Source organism: Castor canadensis, chromosome 12, assembly GCF_047511655.1.
Source record: "Castor canadensis chromosome 12, mCasCan1.hap1v2, whole genome shotgun sequence".
Taxonomy (NCBI): Eukaryota; Metazoa; Chordata; class Mammalia; order Rodentia; family Castoridae; genus Castor; species Castor canadensis.
Genome location: NC_133397.1, coordinates 65,167,667 through 65,192,506, shown reverse-complemented (window position 1 = coordinate 65,192,506; position 24,840 = coordinate 65,167,667). Strand labels below are relative to the sequence as shown.

At 45.4% G+C, this 24,840-nt stretch overlaps 1 protein-coding gene across 2 annotated transcripts in view; it reads right to left on the bottom strand.

Moving 5' to 3' along the window:
• Window positions 1–24,840, bottom strand: part of Hk2 (hexokinase 2) — a 57,515-nt gene that overhangs the window by 4,801 nt on the left and 27,874 nt on the right. For both annotated transcript variants that reach the window (XM_020181826.2, XM_020181833.2), the window contains exons 3-17: window positions 20,670–20,818; window positions 16,204–16,323; window positions 15,489–15,584; window positions 14,754–14,853; window positions 14,299–14,482; window positions 11,572–11,727; window positions 10,172–10,405; window positions 8,594–8,898; window positions 7,191–7,339; window positions 6,839–6,958; window positions 4,168–4,263; window positions 3,489–3,588; window positions 3,206–3,389; window positions 1,990–2,145; window positions 597–830 (exon numbers count right to left, since the gene is read on the bottom strand). In XM_020181826.2, the coding sequence (XP_020037415.1) occupies window positions 597–830; window positions 1,990–2,145; window positions 3,206–3,389; window positions 3,489–3,588; window positions 4,168–4,263; window positions 6,839–6,958; window positions 7,191–7,339; window positions 8,594–8,898; window positions 10,172–10,405; window positions 11,572–11,727; window positions 14,299–14,482; window positions 14,754–14,853; window positions 15,489–15,584; window positions 16,204–16,323; window positions 20,670–20,818 (2,383 nt within the window). The remainder of the gene's footprint in view (window positions 1–596; window positions 831–1,989; window positions 2,146–3,205; window positions 3,390–3,488; window positions 3,589–4,167; window positions 4,264–6,838; window positions 6,959–7,190; window positions 7,340–8,593; window positions 8,899–10,171; window positions 10,406–11,571; window positions 11,728–14,298; window positions 14,483–14,753; window positions 14,854–15,488; window positions 15,585–16,203; window positions 16,324–20,669; window positions 20,819–24,840) is intronic.

Sequence of the window (24,840 nt, the reverse complement as noted above, 5' to 3'; positions counted from 1 at the left end):
AAATCTAAAATTGTCAAGTTTATCACTTAAATTAAACACATTAACTTTGACCTTGCTTTGGGGGCACCATTTACTTGTGGGGAAGTAGATTTTCACAAAATGAAAGGCAGGGAAACACTCAACAGATCACATGACTTAAACAACTGACTGAGAGCCTCTCCACATCAACTGAGCTGTATAATGCATGTGGGAATGTCCAATTTTTGTTTCTGAAACTTCTTATGATTTTTTAAAAAGTTATTTAATTTTTTTGACCCTGCTTGGTCAAAACTGCATGTAATTGAATCCATACATAAGGCAGGTTTGCTGTACAGCCAAAAACCATGGGAAAAAAAGAATAGCACAAGACAGATTCAACACAATACTTTTCCTCAGCAGGGCAAAGTAAGGGTGCAATTGAGAGGATCCTAATGGGCTTCCAATACTGAAGGGAAAACACAGGCCTGCTTCTGATCATTAATCTTCAAACCATAAACATTAAAAACACTCTTTGGAATGGCTTATAATTTGTCATAATTTTTAAGAGAGAGAAGGGAAAGACCAGAAGTACAGAGAGAGAGAGAAGATAGGGAGGGCAGCTGGGGTGAGGCACTCACTGAGGATGAAGCTTGTAGAGGGTCCCGTCCACACCAACTGTCACTTTGAGAGTGTCCAGCCCACGATTTTCTCGTATCTTGTCCACCACGGCAGCCATGCCCGCACCACAAAGCTGAGCTGCCCGCCGTGCCACCACAGTGCACACCTCTTTGACGATGATGCTGTCGTCGCAGGTGCTCTCAAGCCCCAAGTGGTGCAAGATGGCGCGGACTTGCAGCAGGGCCAGGCAGTCACTGGAGTGGGAAGGGAGCATCAAGAGGTCAGTCAGGCAGAGGGGGTCACAGCTCTTTATCAGGAGAACCTCTGTGGAGAGAGGGTCCGTCCCTCAGGGAGCTGTCCCTTTGAGGTAGACCCTGCTACTCAACTCAAAGCAGTGGTCACCCCACTGGACCACACTGACTCTTCCTGAGAGTAACAAGAATGTGAAGAAATGGCTCCTCGATCCACTTTAGCCACCAAAGGAGGGCACTGCTAGTACAAAACTGATACTCAAAACAAAAGGAAATTCACTGTCTATGTGTCCCACTCATTTAGAAATAATAAAGGAGGCAATGGCAATGCCAGCAAGTGGCAGTTTCCAGTTGCAAAGCTGTTTCATATCCTTTCTCTCATTGCTATCCATAGGGCTGCAAGACAAGCATAAATTAACCAGCCCTGGACTCCTGCCCTCCACACCGAGTGCTCTGCATTCTGCCTGTGTGTTATTTATGAAACAGATGTAAATAAAATTGTAGGAAGAAAATAAAAACTGTTGCATAAAGGTAACAATTTTAGAAACCTGAAATCATACCCTTTACACATCAACAGGCATGCAAACTAGAACACATTCTCTCTATTCACTGGTGGGGTGCCCCAAGGGCCCACTCACGCCAATTGTCTGATTCCTGGTCTATGCTCTGAGAGTAATGATTAGTGATCTTTATCTTTAAAGGACTCTGAAATTCACCATTTTAATTGGAGGCAGACTTTTCTGCCATGAGACTGAAGGAGGGGGCTTTCTGCACTGCCTGACATTCCCATCTGTACTCAATCCTCATTGCCCAATTCTGCAGCCAGCAGTGCGGAAGGACCTCCAAGCTGAGTATGCAGGTTTTATTAGATTATCTTCTCTGGGCCTTTCAATTAACATCCTAAGAGCACAGATCTCTCTAGCTTTGATATTTGGTCTAAAACCCAACAATATTGTTTTTCATGGCCTCATGCCATATTCAGCATGATCTTTCATAAGGACAGCATATAGAAATGTGTGAGTCAAGTAAACTGAGCTTTGGGTAAACCATGCCCTAATCTCCCTGAGCTGTGGAAACCCTTCAGCTTGTTTATCCATGAGAAAAAAAAAAAAAAAAAAAAGGAAGACACAGTTCTTCTCTCCCTCAAGCCTTACACTCTCACCTCTCAATCTGGGACAAGAACTTGGTTTCAAAGATTCCCCGTGTCTTCAGCCGCTCTGAGATGCGGCCACGGAAGAGCAGCCCACGCTTGGTGAAATCGATGAGGATGTTCCGAACAATCTCACCCAAGTACATGCCACTGATCATTTTCTCAAATCTGCAAAGTAGGTAATGTTCAGAAAGTTAAGCAGAAAGGGATGTGTGGAGACAGAACAGAAAGCAACGACAGCAGGCTACCTTGATGGGAAATGGATGCCATTTGATTCATTTGGGCAGGATTCTGAGTGTCCTCTCAGAATCTACCTTCAGCAAAACTGACCATATGGTACCTGAGGTCCACAGGGCTCCCTGGGATTGGGCCACTGCCTGGGCTCATTTCCAAGGCTTATTCCCAACTCCTCAAAAAGGCATACACACCCAAATACCACCACGCTTCCAGGAATGGAGGATGACACAGAGAGTTATCATCCTTGATTTCACTAAGCAGTTAGCATGCTTTCTGTTGGATCTAACCATTATTAAATAACTAATGCCAGCAGCAGGCGTCTGGAACTGAACATAGGACAGGTCTTTTGACCTGTATGGCACCTTTAAAAATGTTGAGGTTCCCAGTTTAACCAAAACCCCATCACTACCCTATCTTGTCTTGTCTTGTAGCCTGCTTTCTTCATGAATGAGCTTGCCTGTCTAATTCCTGGAGGCATTTTAGTCTGGAAACTCTACTTTAGACAAATGTTTTTGCAAAGTGTATTCTGCAGGACTTGGGTCCTTGATAATCCTTGTCACTACAGACAACATCTTCTTAAAGGGAAATGTGTTACATCTAAGTCTCTCAGCTCAGACCCTCCCCTCACCCCCACCTTACATGGGGCTTTGTGATGCTGGAGCCACTTGGCTGGGAGAAAAGAAAGGCTTTGCTCCCATTGGTACCCAGTACTGCTTCTTCACCCCAGAGCAGCAGGTGGTTCCACTTTCCATCTGTTTTCCTCAGAGCCTCAGACCTAGGCTCTAATGCTCTCCAGCCTGTTCTCCTAAGCCTCAGGATGGGTGCTGCTTCTTACATTTACTAACTCAGAACTTTCATTTGATAAGAAACCCTTTCAAGGAAGCCCATTAGCACCTCAAAAGAGCAAGCGTCTTGGGAAATGCTGTAGTAAAGACTCAGATCACTCCGGTCCAGTTCTGGGATGTTCCCACGTGCACAGATGGCAGCCTACCTCTGTTTGCCCGGGTTGAGAGAGAGTGCATCTACAGCCACATCAAACTCCGTGCGGAAGTCGTCCAGGCATCCGTTGTCCCCAAAGGCCCCCCACTCCATGTTGACACACATTCTCCCCTCCTCTCCATCCACCAGCTCCACGTTGCACATCTCCTCCATGTAGCAGGCGTTGCTGCCTGTGCCTGCCAATCACAGGGCACCAGGCATCACTCAGCACCAGTTTCCCACCCTTTCACACCTGAGGCTGTGCATCCCACAGGGAAGATGTTTACAGTCCTTACCAACGATGAGGCCAACTTCACAGTCAGGGTCTTCATAGCCACAGGTCATCATAGTTCCTACTGTGTCATTCACCACAGCAACCACATCCAGGTCAAACTCCTATGGGGCAGAAACAGATGCCTCACCCACAAATGAACCCCAATTTCTCCTTTCAGACACGTGTAGCAGAAATTTGTGTGTATATAAAATACATTTTTTATGTCATGGGCTCATTTTCTAATTTCACTCAGGTCTGCTCAAATGTCCGCTTCTCAGGGAAACTCTCACTGGTTGTGCTATTAAGATTGCTGCCTTCATGCCCACTCCTCCTTTCTTCATAACCCTTAATAGTACCTGCCACTCACTGCACCATGGGTTTCTGTTTATAGAATAAGACTCTGTTGTGGTCACTCCTGAGTTAGTTTGCAAGCCCAGAGCAGGGCTCACTGTACAGTGGACATTCAACCATTGCCAGGTGATGAAGTTAATTTTCTCCCAAGCAAAGCAACTAACACTCAGGGCTGGAAGCATGGCTCAAGCAGTACAGTGTCTGCCACCCTGAGTTCAAACCCCAGTACTGAACCAAAAAAAAAAAAGACCATAACCCAGCTGCACTCAATGTCACCCCCACTTTCTGAATACACAAATCATTTCAGGTATCAAGGAATTGTTGCACGGGGACTTGCACCACATCTGTACCTCTCTCCGGTGAATCGCTTCCTTCAGCAGGGTGACCACGTCCTCACCCTCACAGCCTGACGCCTTGAAGCCTTTTGTCCATTTGAGGAGGATGCTCTAAAATTCACACATGCAATGGAGACGACATCAGAGAAGGGCTTCTAGATCATTCTCTGAGCCCAGCTCTGCTTCTAGCTCAACCTCACAACTCAGACAGATTCTGTGGAAAAAGCAGTCATCTCATCCACAATGATCCTAAACCTGTTCCTAAGGTACTGACTTGGATTTACTGAGTACCTGCTGTGCACTAGGTACTAGGCTAGGCACATCAATGTGTTACAACATTTAATCTTCACAGCCATCTTGTGGACCACTGATCATGATCACACCCACTTTCCAGGTAACTCAGGCACTGAGTAATTTGCCCAAGGCCTACCTACATTTTGAAAAGAGGAGCAGGATTCACCTCCAGGCCCACTGACTCATAAGCACCACACTGCCCCTATACACTTGCTTTCTTCATTAGGCAAAGCAGTTTGCCCTGTCCCCATCCTTTATATCAGAAGGGCCAGTAAGTGCCTCTTATTTTTCAGGCTCCAGAATCAAGTGAACAAATGTCCCAGTCACAGCAAGGGGGAAGTCTAGGCCTCACCATCACCCCCCATTTCTCAGTGATGGAAGCCCTCCAGGCTCCCTCAGAGTCCTCTGTGGGCCTATTCTTACTGTGTCCATCATCATGTCACAGGACCATTTGGGAGCAGATGCCTGTTGGCTTTGCACATGGGAGAAATGTTTGTTCCCTGGAGCCCTCTGAGCTGTGGCAGTCACCAGGAGCCCAGCATCAGCACCCCCAAAACCCTTTCCCAAGAGGCTGGGACTGTAGCTGAACTTGTGCTCACTACCGCCCACTTGCATGTCTCAGGTCCTGCTCATGGTTCATGCCCATTGCCTTGGCATTTCATCAACCTGGATGTGTCACACTGTGATCAGATCCCAGGAGATTAAGAAGAACAAAGCATGTCCCTGTGGAGCCCTGGCTTTCACACCTACATCCAGACAAGTGTGTGTTTGTCTCCACCCATCTCTCTCATCTACAAATTACATTCACATCCCTGGCAAAAGTTTTCATTTGGCACTTTAAAGTTTATACAATTTTCAAATAGCATCATTAAAGGTGAGCCTTATAAGACAAGACCAGGCCCAACAGCTGAGAAGTGCCCAAAGCCAGTGGTGAGTAAATGCAGCTGGAGCCTCCAGGCCTCTGCGCCTCCTCAGTGCCTATGGAAGCCTCATCAGCAGGATGATCTCACCAGAGATGACAGACAGAGCTGTCCTCTGCTTTGTTTGCTCTTACCTTTTTTGATTCTAGATTTAACACATGCTCTTACAGAATATTGAAAAAATAGAATAAAATGCAGCACAATGATATGGAACCTTCCTTACAATTCTGACAGAAATAGTTAACATACCTTCCAGTTTACCTGATAAGATAAAGATAATAAATATATTGGAATGAAAAGATAGGATCTGCTTAAAAATTTTTAGTAGAAGCCAGGTGTGATTCAAGCCTGTAATCCTAACTACTCAGGAGGTGGAAGTGGGGAAGACTGACGTTTGAGAGCAGTTGGGACAAAAAGTTCATGAGACCTCCACCTCAACCAATAAAAGCTGGGTATGGTGGTACATGCCAGTCATCCCAACTACATGGGAAGCACCAATAGAAGGACTGAGGTCCAGGCTGGCCTGGGTATAAAGCAAGACCCTATCTCAAAAATAACTGAAGCCAAAAGGGCCAAGGGTATAGCTCAAATGGCAGTGGTTGCTTAGCAAGCTCAAAGTCCTAAGTTCAACTCCCAGTACTGCAAAAAAAAAAAAAAAAAAAAAATTTAGCAGGAAAAGTTTGGAAGGATATACATTGGAGTGTTCCACAGCAAATGCACACCTGTCGTATGCATGTGGGCTTCTGTGTGACTGGCCCGGACATGGAAGAACAACTGCTCAAGCAACAGTACTGTGACATTTAAGTCATCAGCGCCAATCCAAGCACTGACTGCTCAGTTCTTCCCTACTTCTCCATGTACTCTTCTCCAGGATGGAGTACCAGATCTCTACCCATCAGCTTCATTCAGCCAAGGCAAATTGAAGGGAATAAAAAGAAATGTGAGACTACAGAAAAGCCAAAGCATCCACACAACAGGAGACAAAATGAAAATGTCCTGAGCCCATAACAAGGGCCTCAAAAGCAGAAGGGCATAATTTAAGCACATGTGCTCAGATGTCAGGGAAACAGAATTCAAATTATGGCCTGGCCACTCCCATGCTAGGTGACCTAGAGCAAAATACTCAGCACCTCTGATCTTCCTTTCTGCAAAATGGGTATACAAACATTTGTCTTACACAGTTGCTGTGAGGGTTAAATGAGACAAGGCACAGAGGAAGCCTAACATAGTGTGTGCCATAGAGTTTTAAAAATGTGAGTTAGTATTTTGATGATACTAATCATCACTGTCCCAAAGATCATTGCAGCCAAGTTAATCTACTTAACCTCCACCAGCCTTGGCTAACTCATTCCCCTCAAAGGGCTTCTCCTCTCCAAGGTCCCTCCTCTCAGCTTAACTTTCTCCTCTGCTCCAAACCTGGACTAGTTGGTTGTTAATAAGACCCTTAGAAGAGCCCTCCAAGAAACTGTTACCTCATCCAGGCTGTTCTGCTGGCAGGGAAAGGAGAAGGTGAAACCCAGAGGCAAGGACACACCCTTCATGCCCATATACTCCAGGAAGTCAGCGATGCACTGGACGATGTGATCAAAGAGCTGCAGGGAAAAGTTGGGACACTGAGGAAGGGGCTGTGACAAGGGCAGGCAACCCCAGTAGGGTCTGAGCACAAGTTCAAGGTTCCCACCCAAAAGAAAGCACAACTTAGGGAGAGACCACACTGGGGCTTTGATCACAGAGCCCTCTCCTGGGCCATGGGTGAGCAGACAAAAGTTCTGTCCTTGAAGGAAAAATACCACAGGTCTTCTCGGAGGTGGCACCCTGCCTCACCTCCTCTCCTGTGCCATGCATGACCTCCTGAGGAATGGAGTAGATCTTGTTGTGCATCTCCACTCCTCGACGCTTCCCGTTCCGCACACGCACCAGCAGGACCCGGAAATTTGTTCCGCCAAGGTCCAAGGCCAGGAAGTCTCCTTTTTCTGAAGATGAAACCAAGGAAGATGATGAGTTAAGGTAACAGAGAGTGACCTCTGTCGAAGGGCCCTCCATAGAACTCAACAGCCTCAAGAGATGATGGAGTGTATAGCCCATCTAATAGTGAAGAAAATAAGACCCCCCAGGCCCAGATCCCTGCTGGTTCCTTGTTGCTTCTCAGTGAGCCCACATGATGGGCTCCACAAATCAGAATGAGCTCTGATACAGTTCACTTAAAACTAAATACACCATTTGCACCCTAGGTTAGATTCTAGAATAGGGGAGGAACAGCAAAGTGAAGCTCTTTTAGGAAGTTGAAGGGAAATACTTTAAAATGTGAAACACTCCTTTGTTGGGCAATTTCAGTGGACCACAAGCTTCATACACTTTCCTCATCCAACCCTTAGGCAGCCCTGTGAGGGATGCATTTCATCCGCTCTTACAGATGATGGAGATCTTGCTAAGCTGGGCAAATCTCTTGCCCAAGAACACACCACTTAGAAAAAGGTGAGCCGAGACCAAACTCCAGTCTTGACTCCTGGAGCCTATACCAAATGGCTACACTGGTCTGCTCAGTCATTTTTCTGTGAATTAGGAAAATACCACCATTAGATTGTAAGACCTACACCAGGAGTCAGAGATTTGTAAAGCACCAGGCTGGAAACATTTTAAGTTTCCTAGGTAATGCAGTCTCTGCTACAACCACTTGACTTTGCCAGACCAGTGGAAAGCAGCTATCAAACACTATATAGACAAATGGGAGTGGTTGTATACCGATAAAACTTTATTCACAAAAACAGGTACAGGCCAAATCCAGCCCATGAAATATAGTTTGCTGATCCCTGTCACAGACCAATATGATAGTTGTGAAAGCTGGTTCTGGGAATCTGAATTGTTGGGTTTGAATCCCAGTTCTGACACTATCTAGCTGTATGAACTTGGGTGAGTTTCTTAACTTCTCTATGCCTTTACTTTCTACCCAACAGCATGCAGTTTGTTAATAAAGTAACTGCTAAAGTTAACAAACAGTAAATGAATGAATACATGTTAAGTGCTTTGACACATAATAAGCACTCAGTGAAGTACTGATTGTTATTTCTCTTTGATTTTACCAGAGGGAGCCCTGGTTGTCTTTGTGGAACATCAGAATTCCCTTACAGTGATTCAGCTGCAGAAGCATGGTGTAAAAGTCTAAGGCTAAGGGAGCCTCCCCAAGCATCCACACCAGTACGGAAGCCATTGGCAGCCCCGCTGTGTACCTGAGCCATCAGGGGTGGCACACACATAGGTGGGCAGCATCTTCACAGGGGCAATGGCATGTGTCTCCTTGCTCAGACCTCGCTCCATTTCAATCTTCATCCTTCTCTTTACCTCCAGCAGTTGCTCATGGCTCAGCTTCAGAGGCTCTAAGGTCTTTTGGCGGGCTCGGTGTTGGTCAGCGAGCCGATAAGCTACTGCCGTCACCATGGCTGCCCCTTTTCCACTGCCATCCTCGGAGCGAAGGAAGCGAACATCACAGTCAGGCACCAGCCTCCTCACGGTCTTGTGAAGACGCTTGGCAAAACTGCAGCCACCAAGATGAGAGACAAGGGTCCACAGTTAAGGTCAGTGGTACAAATGGTAGCACCGCCTCATCCCAAAAGCTAAGAGGCCCCTGCAGAATCAGGAGCTGCTCTGAACCTCCTCTCTCTGCTTTTTCCCATGTTAGGGGTCACTGTATAAAAACTCAGATATGAGTTTTTATGACCACCCTGGCTGGGTTTATCCTCCACTGAAAGGAAAGGAGACTTCTATCAAGCCACTGTCCACTGTATACAGTCACACAAGACCTCATCTTCCTCACTGATCTGGTCCACAGCCACAGCTCCTCTGCCCAATCAGGTGTAGTCAATCTCTGCTGGGACACCCAGTAGAATCAAGTGGTGCCAATAACACCTGTTTTCATGGACTATCTCATTTCATCTGATGTTGTCTGAGAAAGACCCCAATAGAAACACTAGAATGCCTTTCTTCTGACTTTGGCCTCTTTTTCAAGTTTCTGCCATCAATCCCAAGTGTCTGAAGAACTAAAGGTAACAGTTATGTTCAGCAAGAAACACTTGGGGTGCTGGCAGCTTTGAACCATGGTCTTGGTATTCTAAGTGTGATCTATGGGCCTGAAACCTCATTAGAGGCTATTAAGATCTCAGGCCCACCTTCATCCCAGTCCTTCGGAACCACAATCTGCCTCTTAACAACATCCCTAAGTGCACCTTAAAGTTATTGGGGTATTGGCTGGGAGACTAGAGAATCCAGGTCTGAGACCCTCTGCAGCAACCAATTCAGTTAATGAAGGTGCATTGACCTTACACTTACAGTAAGTGAAAATGATAAGAAAATAAGTGAGCACAATGGAAAGGTGTCTTCCAGGGCCCAACTGAAATTTGGACATATAGGTGGATATAAACCAAGGGACCAATATGTGGACAAGGTACGATCAATTCAATGCCAAAATCAGCCAGAGAGGCTGGTAAATCACTGGGCTGGGGTGGACCCTGGCAGAGGACAAAAACTTCTCTAGGACTACCAAGAATCATGAGAAGAAGGTGATTCATAAAGAAGGTGACAAGAAGAGCACCCAGCAACTAGGGAAGCTCTGAATAGAGCCCAAGTTGTCAGTAACCTTCAAAATCACCTCTACCCATACCAGGAATGACATCTCCCAGTTCCCACTTGCCTAGGTGGGAACTTTTATTCTACAGAGACCCTGATATGCAAAATGGAGCTGGCCCATACAGTTACAAGGTCCCAGCTGTTCTGGGGGCTCCATCACTCCTAGGCCCAAGAAACTGACTCACTGGGGGTGTTTCTTGTAGACAGAGCCATCAACTCCAATGGTGGAGCGCATTCGCTCCTCGCCCTTGTTCTCCTTGATGCGCCACAGCACGGCAGCCAGGGTGGCTGCACACAGGCTGGCTGAGCGTGTGGACACGATCTGGCAGATCCGGTGAGTGGCCACACAGTCCTCCTGTAGTGGATTCAGGCCCAGCCGCACCAGAACCTCATAGGCTTTCTGGATACCATCCTTATCCCTAGGAAACAGAAAGACAGTGCAGGGGCACATGCCTGGCCCATGGTGGCCAGCAGGAAGGGGGTGTGGGCTGGCACAAAAGAAGCCCCTCATCACTGCTTTGCCCACCTGTGAGAGGGAACAGAACAAGGAGGAAGGGTAAAACACAACATCTTTACCCTTGAACTCCTCTCCGAGGCACAAACCATCATACACACACACTGCTGCCCTGCCTCTACCCTTTCTCCCCAATGTAGAAAACTAGCATTTTTGTGGGTACCACATGAAGACAAGGCCCTGTCTTAGATGCTTAACACACTAGGCTAGTGAGTGTGAGTTTATGTTGTTTGCTTGCCTTAGGGTAGACAAGTGGAGTCTTTGCCATTATCCACCTCTGAACATGTGAGTCCAGCATGGACCCACCTGTTTCTCTCTAGAGCAGCCAACCTATTTGTGCCTAAAGATGGTGGGAAAGAGCTGAAGCTGTGACATGAGCTTCCTTTTCAGGGGAACTAAATGCCTCACTAATGAGTACTCTCATCCCCTCTGGGCTTAGCAACAAGAAGACACAGCTCCTCCCAGGGTTTTCACTGCTTCCTTTGGTACTAAAATTACCTCCTCTCCACATCTGGTCCCTGAAACAACAGGACACCTCAACTGATAAGAAACACTCTCAATAACAGAAAACTAGGCCCAACTCTTGGGATACTGTTTATTGAAAACAGAAATCAGGCCATCCTTACTCCCATTCTTGCTGGGCTGTGTGTGAATGGGTGGGTATACCTCTGGGCATCCAGAGATATTCTGTTATGAAGCAGGATTCAGGATAGTCTATTTTTGAGAACTGCCAATGGAGAATGAAATGGAGCTTTAGGAGAAGGAAAAGGGGGAAGATGAATGTGAGTCATTGTCTTTACTGCCTCCAGCACTAAACCAGGAAAACAGCACAAGTCCCTGTACATGGAGAGCAACTATCCCACCAACCTCATTCATGGTAGTAGGATCATACTCAAACTGACAAAAGTAGAGACAGTAAGTAAAATGAAGTCACAGGGGCCCACGTGGGCCACCTGTGAGACTCTCTTGTGGTCTTGCTTAAAAGGTCAAAAGCCAATACCCCGTCCTCATTTCCCAAATGTCTGCCCCCACTTGTGGAGACCTGGTGAACAGAGAAAGCCAGAAACTTACGCCTCAATATCTGAAACATCTTTGGTCTCGAAGGAGCCAGTGGTGAGGAGCTCTGAGCTGACCTTCCCCTGGAAGAGCAGCTCCTCCTTGGCCATCTTCACCAGGATGAGCCTCACCAGCTCCCCCATGTACATCCCACTGATCATCTTCTCAAATCTGCAGGGAAATACAGACCAAATCATCTTCTCAAATCTGCAGGGAAATACAGACCAAAACAATGAGGTCCCCACTGTCAATGAACATACAACTTTCCTGGGGAGGCGAGATGCAGTAAGCAAGAACAAACTTTAGAGATCAAGGCACAATTAAGGATGAACTCGGGCAGCACTGCCAAGGGATCACATGTGTGGAGAAGAACAGGCCTTAATCAACCAAATAAAACATCCAGGGAATACAGAATATTCAGGAACAAAATATATTTGAGGCAAACTAAGTATTGTGTAGGTAACAATAGCTAAATTCTTCCCTACCAAGAAAATACTTCTTAAAAATAAAATCTTAGGCTAGAGGCATGTCTAACTGGCAGACCACATACCCAGCAAGTTTGAGGCCCTGAAACTAAATAATAAAATAAAAAACTAAATAATAAAATAAATAAAACTAAGTAATAAAAAACTAAAATAAAAACTGAATAATAAAATGTTTATTTTCAAGAGAAAAAAGTCAAACTGACTAAATATGGGGCACAGGCCTAGCCACTCATCAACTCGCACTGCTCTGCCCCTACAGGCTATTTGTGCTTTCCTGATAAAAACTGTGAAAACCTGAGCCAGGGGAATGATGGGGCAAGGTTAGAAGGGCAGTGTGGGGTAAACCTTAAGAATCTAGGATAATTCTCTGATTCATTCTTTGAAAGCCTCTGAGCAGGCAAGTGACAAGGTAAGAAGTGTGATTTAGACAGGCAGAGATTTGTCCCAAAACGAAGAGGACAGTCAGGTAATATAATTTTCCAACACTAGGTGACACTGTTTTCTTTAGAAATTGGTCTTTCTGACTAGGACCATGGCCAAGGAAACCAAGCCCTGGCAATTTCCTTTTTGGCCAAGACAGTCCCTTGGTCTTTCAGAAAGGATCTGAGTCTAAGAGAAAGGAGACACCCTGGGCCTACAGTCTAAGTAGGATGTGCTACAGCAACGAGGAGGCCCAGACCAGGACCACGTGGCAGATTTAGACATCACCAACCAGAGAGGAAACCCAGGCCCTCAGGAAGTTACTTGCTCAAAACGCAAGGCCAGGTAGGGCAAGACTGAAGCAAAAGGAAATCTGGCAGCATGGATCCAAGCAAGGGTGCTTTGAAAATGTCAAAGCAAAGCCAGGCATGGTGGCATATGCCTATAATCCCAGCACTCAGGAGGCTGAGGCAGGATGGCCTGGGCTACAGAGCAAGGAAAAAAAAGTCAAAACACTAACACAGGTTCCCACCTGGGTAGCAACCTGGTTTCAAACAGTAAGAAATTCATGTCTGTTTCACATCTTCTCCCAAAAAGCCAGCTCTATAGAAACTAATGGGAATCACACCAAGACCAGTGAGTCTCCACGGTGTGACACTGTCTATCATGACTTCAGGGCCACCACAGCTGACAATTTGGAAGATATCCTCCCAACTTCTGTCTTATCTGAGGATAAGCCAGGGGTGTATTGCCAAGGCCTGGCTGGCAATTTTGTCTTTGGACACTTCAAAGGGCACATGGCTCCTCAGAATGCCATGGGCGTGCCTTATTAGTGGAGGCAGGCATTCAGCTCATAAACCTCTCACCACCCTTGCAGACACAACCAGTATGGTCCTAAGAAAGTTCAAGTACATGGGCTCACATTTCAACATGAGAGAGAAGCTTGTGACTTAAGCCATGCTTTTAGGTGGCAAGTACTCTCTGGTAAAGAAAACAGTAGCCCACCACTGACCGAGGTTATAGGGCCGGTTTGCCTCTCCAAATAGAGATCTGAGCTAAAAGTTTTCTTAAGACAGTCACAGCTCCAAGAAGACCGCAGAAGTGCTGCATTGCTCAAAGTGTTTTGCAACTGCTTTCAGCACTTGTAGCAATCCTGTCTCAAGATCTTCAACAAGGACATGTGGCAAATGTGAGAATGAAATTATGTTGTGTAAAAGTCAAAAGTAACATGAAACCAAGTCTGGCCAGGCTGGAGTGTAAAGCATTCAGGGTGAAAAATGCTGTGTCCCCTCTTCCAATCCATCCCAGGTCATGGCTGGGTCACAGGACCCGGGTAGAGGCCAAAAAGGCTCATTAGGCAGTTTTTCCTCAACCTACAGCTGGGACAGGAGACCCTGGGACTCTGTAGGCCAGCAATGAGCAGCTGACTCATAGCCTCATTCCCTGGACAGTGATGGGGTGAGAACTACAAAAGGGGGCTTTCAGAGCCCCTCATCTTGACCATCGCAACATGATTTTCCTTAAGTGGCTCACAGTTTCTATAGAAAATTTACAAATAGAAGGTGGTAAGAAAGAAAAGGGATACACACTTAGAATATGACCTTCCAAAGTGACTGCTCTGAGATGATCTGGTATCTGTTTGTTCTGTCTATTTTAGAGCCCTCTCAGTGATTGATAGTCATAAACGTTCCCATAATCAGGGTATGCCTTTGCAACCTTCGGCATACAACGTAAGACTATAAAGAAAACAGTAAAACAACCCATCCCCTAGGGCCCTGGCAGTCCCAACCTCAGTTCCCACCCCCCCTCTGCCTACCCACAGGAAGGGCCCACTCACAGTTGCTTCCCAGGGTTCAGCGAGCCCATGTCGATCTCTCGGTCAAACTCAGTGCGGATATCATTGAGGGTGCCATCATCCCCAAAGGCCCCCCACTCCATGTTGATGCACATCCGCCCCTCATCGCCTTCTACCATGTCGATGTGACGCATCTCCTCCATGTAGCAGGCATTGCTGCCAGTGCCTGGCCAAAGCAAGGGACCATTCAGAAGCCACCTATACTGTCCTCCCTGCTGCCCCAATCTCCCGCTTGCACTACTATCCAGGTTTCTGGGGGCACTGCAGACTCTTAGAGCAACCAACACATGGTGCAGCCCTCTACCACCCAGTCCTGGCTTGGCCCTCCAAAGTGGCTGCACCATTTATCTTGTATGAAGTACAAGGAAACACCTAGGCTATGGATCCCTCCTTTCTCTCCAGCCCACATCCCCATCCACTGGACAGTGCCCACTCACCCACAATGAGACCAATCTCACAGTTCTGATCATCATAACCACAGGTCATCATGGTTCCAACTGTGTCATTCACCACGGCCACAATGTCAATATCAAAGTCCTGTGGAAATCACAGAAGGAAGACAAGTATAAAGATGGAGAAAGAGCAAGAAAACACAGAGATCAAATGCAACAGGGGTCCCCCCTTATGAGCCCAAGTCAGAGCCAAAAAAGGTAAGAGCTGGAAATCTAGATCAAGACCCTGTCAAACAGTAGCACCTTGCTCCCATCCTGCTTGTCCTCCCCATGGAGCACAACCTTCACCATGCAGTCTGGTTTGTAGCCAGAGTTCTTCTTTCTTTCCCCCTTTTCACCTCTCTTCCTTCTTTTCTCTCTCTCCTTCTTCCTTTCCTAGATCCTCCTTGGCTAGACCTTTATGATCCTCTCTCTGCCCCATTTAACCCTCATGTCAACATCATACCAACTTTCTTACTTGACAATGAATTCAAGTCTTGGGGTTAAGGACTAAAGGATTTTCCCTGCATCAAGGCTAAGGTTACTTTCTATCATACTAATCTCAAAACCCCAAAGGCATCTGATCACACGAAATTTCTGGGTAAACATAGCAGGGAAGAAGAAAACTTCCTCTTAAGCTCTGCAATAGCTTCTCATGCTGAGTCTGAGGACAGACAGAGAAAATTTTCAGAGTAGACACACCAATGAGCCTGCAGACCCGAGCTCCCACCCCCAACTTACCCCTCTCCGCTGGATGGCCTTCCGGATCAGAGTCACCACATCTCTGCCTTCCACTCCACTGGACTTAAACCCTTTGGTCCATGAGACAAGGAAACTCTAGACAAGAACCAAGGAAAGAATATTGCTTTCCCATAATTAAAATACGGACTATACCCCTCCAACAGCTATCATTAGTAGACTCCCCTGCTGTTGGGCTTGACATGTCATGACTGAATTTGTAGACTGCCTGACTGGCCCAAGAAAGAAAAACATAGGCTCCAACAAAAACAAGGAAAGGAGATTAAATGAAAGAGTCTGTCATGATTCATTGCCCCTACAAGTGGCAAGAGCAGGTGACAGAGTTGCCAAAATAGCAGACATATCCTCATATCAATAACTCCCCAGGCATCTTTCTTCCAAGAGTCTTTCTCATAACACTTTAGATGAGAAACGCTCCTAATTTCTTATTCTAGTCACCCTCGGGGATGTGAGAACACTGCGCAATGTGTGTGGAGGAAAGGGTGACAGAGCACCTTCCTCTGGTACTTCTTCACCATCTCCTCACACCTACATGCACCCAGAGTTACCAAGCACAGAACTCTCAATAGGGAAACCTCATTTGCACTATTTCTTAGTGCCACCACTAACCCCATGGCAGTAGGTGACTTGGAAATCCTTCCCAATCCTCCCATCCCTAAGAGTGAAGCCAAGAAAACATGTGAAGAACCCATCTTACCTCATCTAGTTTAGTTTGGTGGCAGGGGAATGAGAAGGTAAAACCCAAGGGGAGCTTCTTGTCTTTGATTTGTAGCTTATCCATGAAGTTGGCCAGGCATTCAGCAATATGGTCAAACAGCTAAGGACATATGAATTAGGAAAATGAGCAAGGAGGCAGGCAGAAAGCATCGAGATGAAGAGCAGGGGTTATTGGCTCAGAAAAGAACTAGGTGAATTTGTGCCAAATCCTTATTCCTCTGAAGTCTTCATTAGTTCATCCATACATGGGAATGATAACCAAACCTGTCCTCACAGAGTTACCAACAGGATCCAATGAGTCAATGCATACAAGGGCTTAACACTAGTTACTGCTCATTAAATGATGTCTTCTACTTAAATTATTTATCCAAACTGCTGTCAAAATAACCTGTAAGGCAGGGGAAATCATGGCCAACGTTAGCAGAAAGTCAGTGCATGCCCTGAGAACAGAACATACTTTGGTGGCCCTGTCATAGACACCCAGCCGATTAATTTACCACAAAGGAAAGTTCATCTTTGCAGCCAAGAAACACTTTAGCATCTCTGTCTCTTGTGATTGGGGGAGGGCTAGGACATTTTCCATTGGCATTCTATGAACTGACCTAACAAAAATAAGCAACTTTTATATTTTTCCTCCATTCTAGAGAACTAATCCCCTGGGGGCAATTCTAATAAGTTATCTTTGTTTTCTAATTTCAAAATAGAAGGTTCACTGCGCTATGAAGAACACTGAAGAATAAATAGGGTTTTGTGGATGGCGTGCCTCACAACTGTGACCATGCTGAGCAGGACCCACAGCTCCTAAGCCTTAGAGAAAGCTGTATTCAGAGTAAGCCAGCCCCAAAGCCCACAACCCCCAGCTTCCTTCTTGCCCACTTAGCTCCCTCAAAGGGAAACTGGTGACACTCCAGATACTGAAAGGCTAAGGCCAGGCGCATTCTGGTGCAAAAAGTAAGCAGAGGCCAAGAGGCTAAACAGATTCCAAGGACCAAGTTAACTAAGAGGCAAAAATCTAAAAACAAGGAAACAGGAACGGCAGGGGAGGGGGGCGGGGAGAGAGAGAGAACAACTATCTTTTCCTTTCTAGAAAGAAACAAAGAATATTTCACTGAGGATTCCTGGACCAGTAGCATCATCACCATCACCGGGGAACATGCTAAAAAATGCAAATTCAAACACCACCCCGCCCCTGCCCAGCAATACATACACACTATAGCAGAAAGTCTGGGGGATGTGTAAGCAATCTGTTAACAAGCCCCCACAGAAAGTTATCTGCATATACACAGAAGTGGAGGAAGGGAGGCTGACAGGCTCATTAGTCCCCCTGATACCTGGGGGATAGTCAGCAGGAGGGACCCAGGAAGACAAAGCCAGTCCAATCTAGGAGGTAGGCAGCTCTAACTCCCCTCATAGACTGTCCCTCTGTCTGATCCTGAACAAAGTTAACCACAATGCTGAGCTTCCAACTTCCAAACCAAAACATTCTCCAAGGGCAGGCAAGTACAAAGCCAGCATCAAGGGGATCACCAGCAGACATGGGCCAACTCTCTTGAGCAGAGGTCAAGAATTTTAATATATAAATAGCTTCTAGAGAGAGATTTAGCAAGTTCTGCTCCTCTGTTGAAAAGCTGATAGGAGACAAATTATGGTATATATTACAAAAATTCCCAGTGACTTCTTCCTGACAGTCTAGTCAAAATGATCTTTAGTACAAATAGTTTTATCCAAAGAAAGAAAGTGGCACAAAGAGATAAAACAATCATGGGACATGCAGGGGCCCTTCAGAAGGGGGAGAGGCAAGATGGCTTCTCCTAACTCAGCCCTGACCATGTTCCCTTCTCCAGCTACCCTCCCAATAGGAGGAAACAAAAAACAGGCAGCAAAGAAGCTTTTAAATACTGTTCCCTCCCCCAACAGTGGCCATGAGCCATCTGTGACTATTTCAAGTAATTAGAATTTTACAAAATTTTTTAAATTCAGCTGCTCAGTCATACTAGCCCATTTTAAGTGCTCAATACCTCAGGTAACTGGCAGTTTTGCACAGGGCAAATACAAAACAGTTCTCCCATTGCAAAAAAAGTTCCCTCAGCCAGTACTGGGCTCAAAGAACTTATATCTTTTTTTCTTAGTGGGACTGGGGTTTGAACTTAGGGCTTCATGCTTGATAGGCAGGTGCTCTATTGCTTGAGCCACACTTCGGTTCATTTTGTTCTGGTTATTTTGGATTGTGGGGGGAAGTGTCTCACAAACTATTTGCCCAGGTTGGCTTCATACTGCGATCCTCCCAATCTCAGCCTCCAGGGAGCTAGGATTACAGGTGTGAGCCACCACCAGCACCTGGCTGAACTTATACCCTTTTAAAAGCAGGAAGAAGAGACCATCTGCTTCCTTAAACTGGAAGACTTCTTTTCTACTGGCTAAGGACCTAAGGATAAGATGCTGGCAAAAAACCTAACACCTTCCTGCCATAAAAAGGTTCAAAGGGCACCACTGTATGAAGTTTGAAAGGTTTCCTTTTCCTTATTGGTCTAAGAATCTGCTCACCCATCTTCCCATAAGATATACTTTAAAAACTTAGTCGGACATGGTGGGTCCACCTACAATCCCAGCACTCAAGAGACTGAGGCAAGAAGATAGTGAGGTGGAGGCCAGTCTAGACTACATACAGAGACTGCCTCAAAAAAAAAAAAAAAAAAAAGATAACACTACAATTATGTGTGATCATGAACTGATAGTCATCAGTCCATTGAGATGTCTCATTTAAGGGGAATGAATGAGCTGTAATGACCCTACAGTAAGAACAGACGTCAGGTACAGTTTCTGCATAGAAGCCCCCGAGCACTGTGGGCCTGCAGTGAGAAGGACCCATCCTAAGCAGGTTGCTGGTTTCGCGGAGGAAGGCAGATTAAGAGACCACTGTCGGAGATGATTCACATGTTGCAAGAACTGCTTTAACTTAATGCCGTATATGTGATTAACATTATGTCCTATGCAAAAATAACAATTAAAGTGACCCGTGACAATATTCACATGGAAAATAAGTATATGTGATTCAATAATTTAATGGGCTATCTACTTTAATGGGTTTAAGTGCACGCTTATGTGCATGAAAAATACATTTTAATATCTAACTGAAAGTATGATTAAACATATATAGTACTAGTATATCATTAATGGCATAAGGCTAGACTAAAACATTTTGTTTATATATTATATGGAGAATAGAAGTAATTTTTTTTATAGCCTCTAAGCTATAAAGAGGGTACACAGATCTTGAAAGCTCACGATGGATTCTTTCTAGATTAGCAGAGACATACTACCTTGCCTGCTGGAGTCCCAAGCCCATGCCAGGCTGCAGGGAGGAAACTGCAAAGGTTTTGAGGTGCTATGGCCATATTTGTTGTTGAGACTTCAAAGATTAGGTAAGAATCTACCTAACACATCATCATGATATTGCAAGTCTTTTTCATAATTGCAGCCAAACTTTAGATGCTCTTTCTGGTTTTGTCTTATTTACTTGGTTCTCAGATATTCGTAATCTGATGGGTACAGCCCAGAATAAGAAGATAAGAATAAGATGTTCCCCATAAAGGGAACAATGCAGTTGCTGGCCACAGAGACTGGAAACAGAGTAGAAAGAACAAAAGAACAATTATTAGATGAGTGGGCAAAACCTCCCATGGAAAAACAGTAAGCACCAGCATATGTGCCAGACATTGTGTGACATACTTAACATGCCTCCTCTCCAATCCCAATGTAGGTACTATCATCTCTCCGTACAGATAAAGTGAGGCTCTGCCAGGTGCTATCACTTGCCTAGAATCACAAAGCCAGACTGGGAATACAGGCTCCAACCTCTTCAATACCTCAGCATGGTACAGGCATCATGGAGGAGGCAGTAGAACAGCCTCTCCTCTCTTTATTCTTCCCAATATTATACTGGAGTTATGTGACCTTCAGCAGAGCTAAGATGTGTTGTCCTGAAAACTCAGCTTCCTTCTCCAACCCCAGCATTAAAACAAGAAGAGCAACTTTACTCTCAAGGCCACCTACCAAAGGCAAAATAAAAGATCTAAAAATATCTTGCTCACTTGATCTGCTCATGATCAGGAATTCCTATCCTAGTATTGGCTTGGGTGGTAGAAGGAACAGAGAGTAGGAATCTGAGGTCTTCTCTACCTCTTAAGCTGGAGGCCCAAGACGTGCCAAGAAAATTCTTCTACACATTTCACCTCCACTCATTCCTTTTATTATTGAGTGTAATTATTGGTTGTAAAACACAACAGAAACAGCCAGAGCTCCTGGCATGGAGGATCCCTACAATGGTGCTGATATCAAGGAATGTCTTGATGATTATCTCTCCATGGTGGGGGGAGATGCAGAAAGAACAGCACAAGAGGAAGTCTATGTAGAACAGCAGTGGTTACCCTGAGAGAAAAGCCATACCTGGGTGCCACTGCCTCGCATAATGTCCTCAGGGATGGCATAGATCTGGTTCTCCATCTCCACCTTCTGGAGCCCATTGTCTGTTACTCTCACCCGGAGCACACGGAAGTTAGTCCCTCCAAGGTCCAGAGCCAGGAACTCTCCATGTTCTGTGGATAAAGGCAGGGCCACTGTCAGTTTTGGGAAAGATAAAATCAAACCGCTTCATAGAAACAAATCAACACTTAAAAACCCTGAGTCCCTCCATGAACACTAGTCATCTATGAGTGATAAGGTGGCTGATGTATTTTACTTTTTTTCTATATACATTTATGTTTGATTTTCTTAATGCTAAGCACTTTTATATTACTTTTCTCATTCATATCAACACTGAGACAATTTTACCATCCATCATACAAGATTGTTTCCTAAGTGTTATAGCAAGTCCCCATGGAGCTCCTGGACCCTGCCAAGCCCTGCACCAAGGGTCCATGCCCTAATTTTATTCTTCATATCCCCTGAACACCCAGCACTCTGCTGAAGGCCTATTGGCCCCGAACCTGCTGCCAAATGGCAAACACTGTACAAAATTGACTTTTAATGTTTTCATACTCCAATGCTAATGTCCTATGATAGAATGAGAGGGTCATATGATGGAGTAGAATGGGGTCCAATGCTTTAAATTCAGTGGCCTACCAAATAAGCCAAGCAGGTGCCCAACAAAGGATCTCATGCCTATCAGAATGTGAGAGGATGCTGAGCTCATAGTATAAGACAAGAGTTGGGCCACTTGTGAAGGAGTGAGAAAGGGGAAAGTGGGACTCCAGAAAAGTTCACACAGTCACAAATAGTCAATCTTCTTGTGTCACCAGGAAGGCAGAGCTCCTTCCCACCATGAAATAAGTAATAAAGATAGGAAACATCCAGATTCTGGACGATAATGCAACCAGCTACAGGGAAGTACCTCATTGTAGGGCACAGAATGAAAATGCTGAAGAGGCACAGAGCCCATAGAAGGGCCAGGGTGGCAAGCAGGCACGGGCAGGAAGAGAAGGTGGCTAACCAGTACCAACAATGTGGCTTCCTGAACTGGCAATAACCCCCGCAGTGTGTCCCACTGCCCCACCCCACACCTTCTCCAAGTATATAGTAATTTCCCAGGGAGTTCACTTACTGGCGGGTTTGTCAATATTAAGTCCCCATCCCAGTGAAAGCTGAAATAAGGCAGAATGGATGGGAGGGTCAGACACATGCTCTGACTACATAAACCAAAGGACTTCTTCTGTACCCAGGTGCCTTCAGCACCTTTAGCTCAACTCTGAAAAAAAACCACCTCTTGCTGGATCCCTAACAGCATCTCCCACAGTCCCTAGAATGCAAAGGGGAAACCGGGGGCAGATATCATCCACTGGAGCATGCCCAGAACTTGCCTGCACTCACATCAGCCAGATAGAGACTGGATCTATCTACAGCCCATCTATTCCCTACATGAGAATCCTAGGCCAGCCACCTTTTAGCTGAGACAAGCTCTTGATCCTCAGAGTCTCAGCTGCCTCATCTATGAAATGGGAACATCACCCTTGACAGGGAGGTTGTGAGGAGGAAAATTAGATAATGTGCCTCAAGCACCCAGCACTGTGCCACATGCTCAGCAGGTGCTAGGTACTTTCCATCTAGGTTCTCAGAGAACTGCCCCACACCTATACCGAGAGTCTTCAAGCCCACAATGGACACCCAGAGGAAGCTACAGCACTCTGTCCAAGAAAAGCTGCTAAAGTCATCCCCAGTGACTTCAGACTCTTCCTAAGGAATACTAACTCTCCATCCCTGTCTGGAGTCTGGAGGTGGCCCCACAGCTCACTCCAGCAAGACCAACCTCATCTTGGGGAATTCTTGCCCCGTTATGGCCATGGGCAGCTTTTCCAGACACTCCGGTTCTGAGCCTCCCCTGGTAGTAGGACCTCAGCCAGATTCTAGGAAATGCTCTGTGGTGGTTGTCATGAGGGATAAAAAGGAAAATCAAGGATGAACTGCCTCATCAGCACTCCGAGGCCCAGGGCACACACGATCTGCTGAATCAGTGACCAGAGTGATGGAGGCAGCCAGGACTGCCTCTGGTTGGTGATCATCCAAAGCCAGCCCAGCTGGATCCAGTCCAGCATGACTCCATGAGGAATGTGGTTTTGCCGTATTTTCTGGAGGAGTGGAGGGAAATTACAAATAACAAAATACTACTGAAAATTCTGTTCCCAGGAAGGATGTCCCTGGCTTTCCTTACAGACTCCTCTGGAACAAACATCCCTCAGTATTCCTTCTCCCCGGTTTCCCTTAAACAAACACACATGACCACAGCCAAGGAACATACGCTGTCTGAGTTCAGAATCTGAGGTAGGTCCAGCCCCACAACTCCAAAAATCCTAAAGGTGACCCCTCAGGGAAATGGACAGACCCTGTCCTGGTGCCCATATCCATATCATACAGGACAGGACCTCCCCCTCCCCAGTAGAATCTAGGTTAAGCATTAAACCTTGGGAGATGGTGAGCAGGCCTCATGAATTCCAGGGCTGCTGCTTCATCACTTGTGTGACTGAGCACATCACAGGGCTGTCTAGGCATGTCACCTCACCTGTAGAACACAGCTTATAATGCTGAATTCTCCCAGCAATGTGAGACTTAATGAAATACATGTATGTATATGAAATACATATATGTAAATATATGTAAATACATATTTGTAAACATATGGACACATAGTAAGCCAACAGCTACAGATTACACCTAAAATCCTGGGAGGCTGAGGCAGAAAGATCTCAAGTTCGAGACCGGCCTGGGCTATACAGTGAGACCCTGTCTCAAAAAAATAAATAAGGCTGGGCACCCTATCCCTGACCCTCTCTCGGAAAAAACCCATTTAAAAAAAAAAAAAAAAAAAAGGGCTGGTGGAGTGGCACAAGCTGTAAGAGCCCCTGGCTAGCAACTGTAAGGCCCTGAGTTCAAACCCCAGTGCCACCAAAAATAAACAAATAATAATCAGCCACTGTCCTTGTCATTGTGTATTATTACCATTATTCCTTTTTCTAATCTCCGCTAGTTCTTCTTGGCCACTCCAAACCCTACTTACTGCTACTGGTAACTCAAGATCTACCTCCACTGAGAACCTCTCAAAACATTCCAAAAGCCCCAGATGGAGTATTGTGAATATGCGACGGGCTGTGAAGGACAGATGCATCCATGGACCTACAACAGGGCAAGATAAAGGCCCTGTCACAGGAAAACAAACACGCCAAGAGTAGGTAGCTCAAGTGGTAGAGTGCTTGCCTAACAAGTACAAGGCCCTGAGTTCAAACCTCAGTACCACCACTAGAAAAAAAAAAAGTACAAATACAAAGCCACAGGGCAGAGGCCAATAAGGTCCAGAGAGAACATTCTACTAAGTAATAACAGGTGACATTTGAGGCAACGTATTAAGAAGCTATCTCATACTGAATTTTCTCACTTACGGTTCATTTATTAAACAAAATGTCTGAGCATCAATTATGGGGTTTCAATGAGATTATCAGGCCCAGATCATCATATTTATGAACTATCAGGTTTCATATTGTTAAGCATGTTGTCATCTCTGGATAACAATTTTAACTTTATAAAAATAATAAAATACAAACACCAGATTGAAAGCTCCAACAGTACAAAAGGTGACAAAGTGAAAAGCAAACATCTTCCTTTTCTTCTCCATATCCTACAAGCAATCACTAACAAAGTTTCTTGGGTGTCTTTAGATACATTTATTTTATAAAAAGACAGAGGAGGCCATAGAATTGCTAGTTCCAAGAATGTGCTTTTAATTTGGAAGATATTGTCAAAGTATCTTCCTAAATGTTCTCTTCAGTTTCTATGCAAATCAAAGGATATACTTCAGCCAGCATTCCATTATATATAGCAATTAATCCTGCTAGGTCACAGTGGTATCTTTAAAAAAAATTTTTAAAACACCGGCTTTCTTTCATTTATGTAAAGTTAGCCTTTTGAAAGGTTGACTGGCATTTTGAACTCTTTTTTGTGTGAACCACCTGTTTGTTGTCTGATTTTTTTAAGATACTATTTTCTTAGTACTCGAAAAGACCTTTTGAATATTAAAGAAAATAGCTTTGTTGATTTTATATTTGCAACCATTTTTCCCAGTTGGATGTTTGTC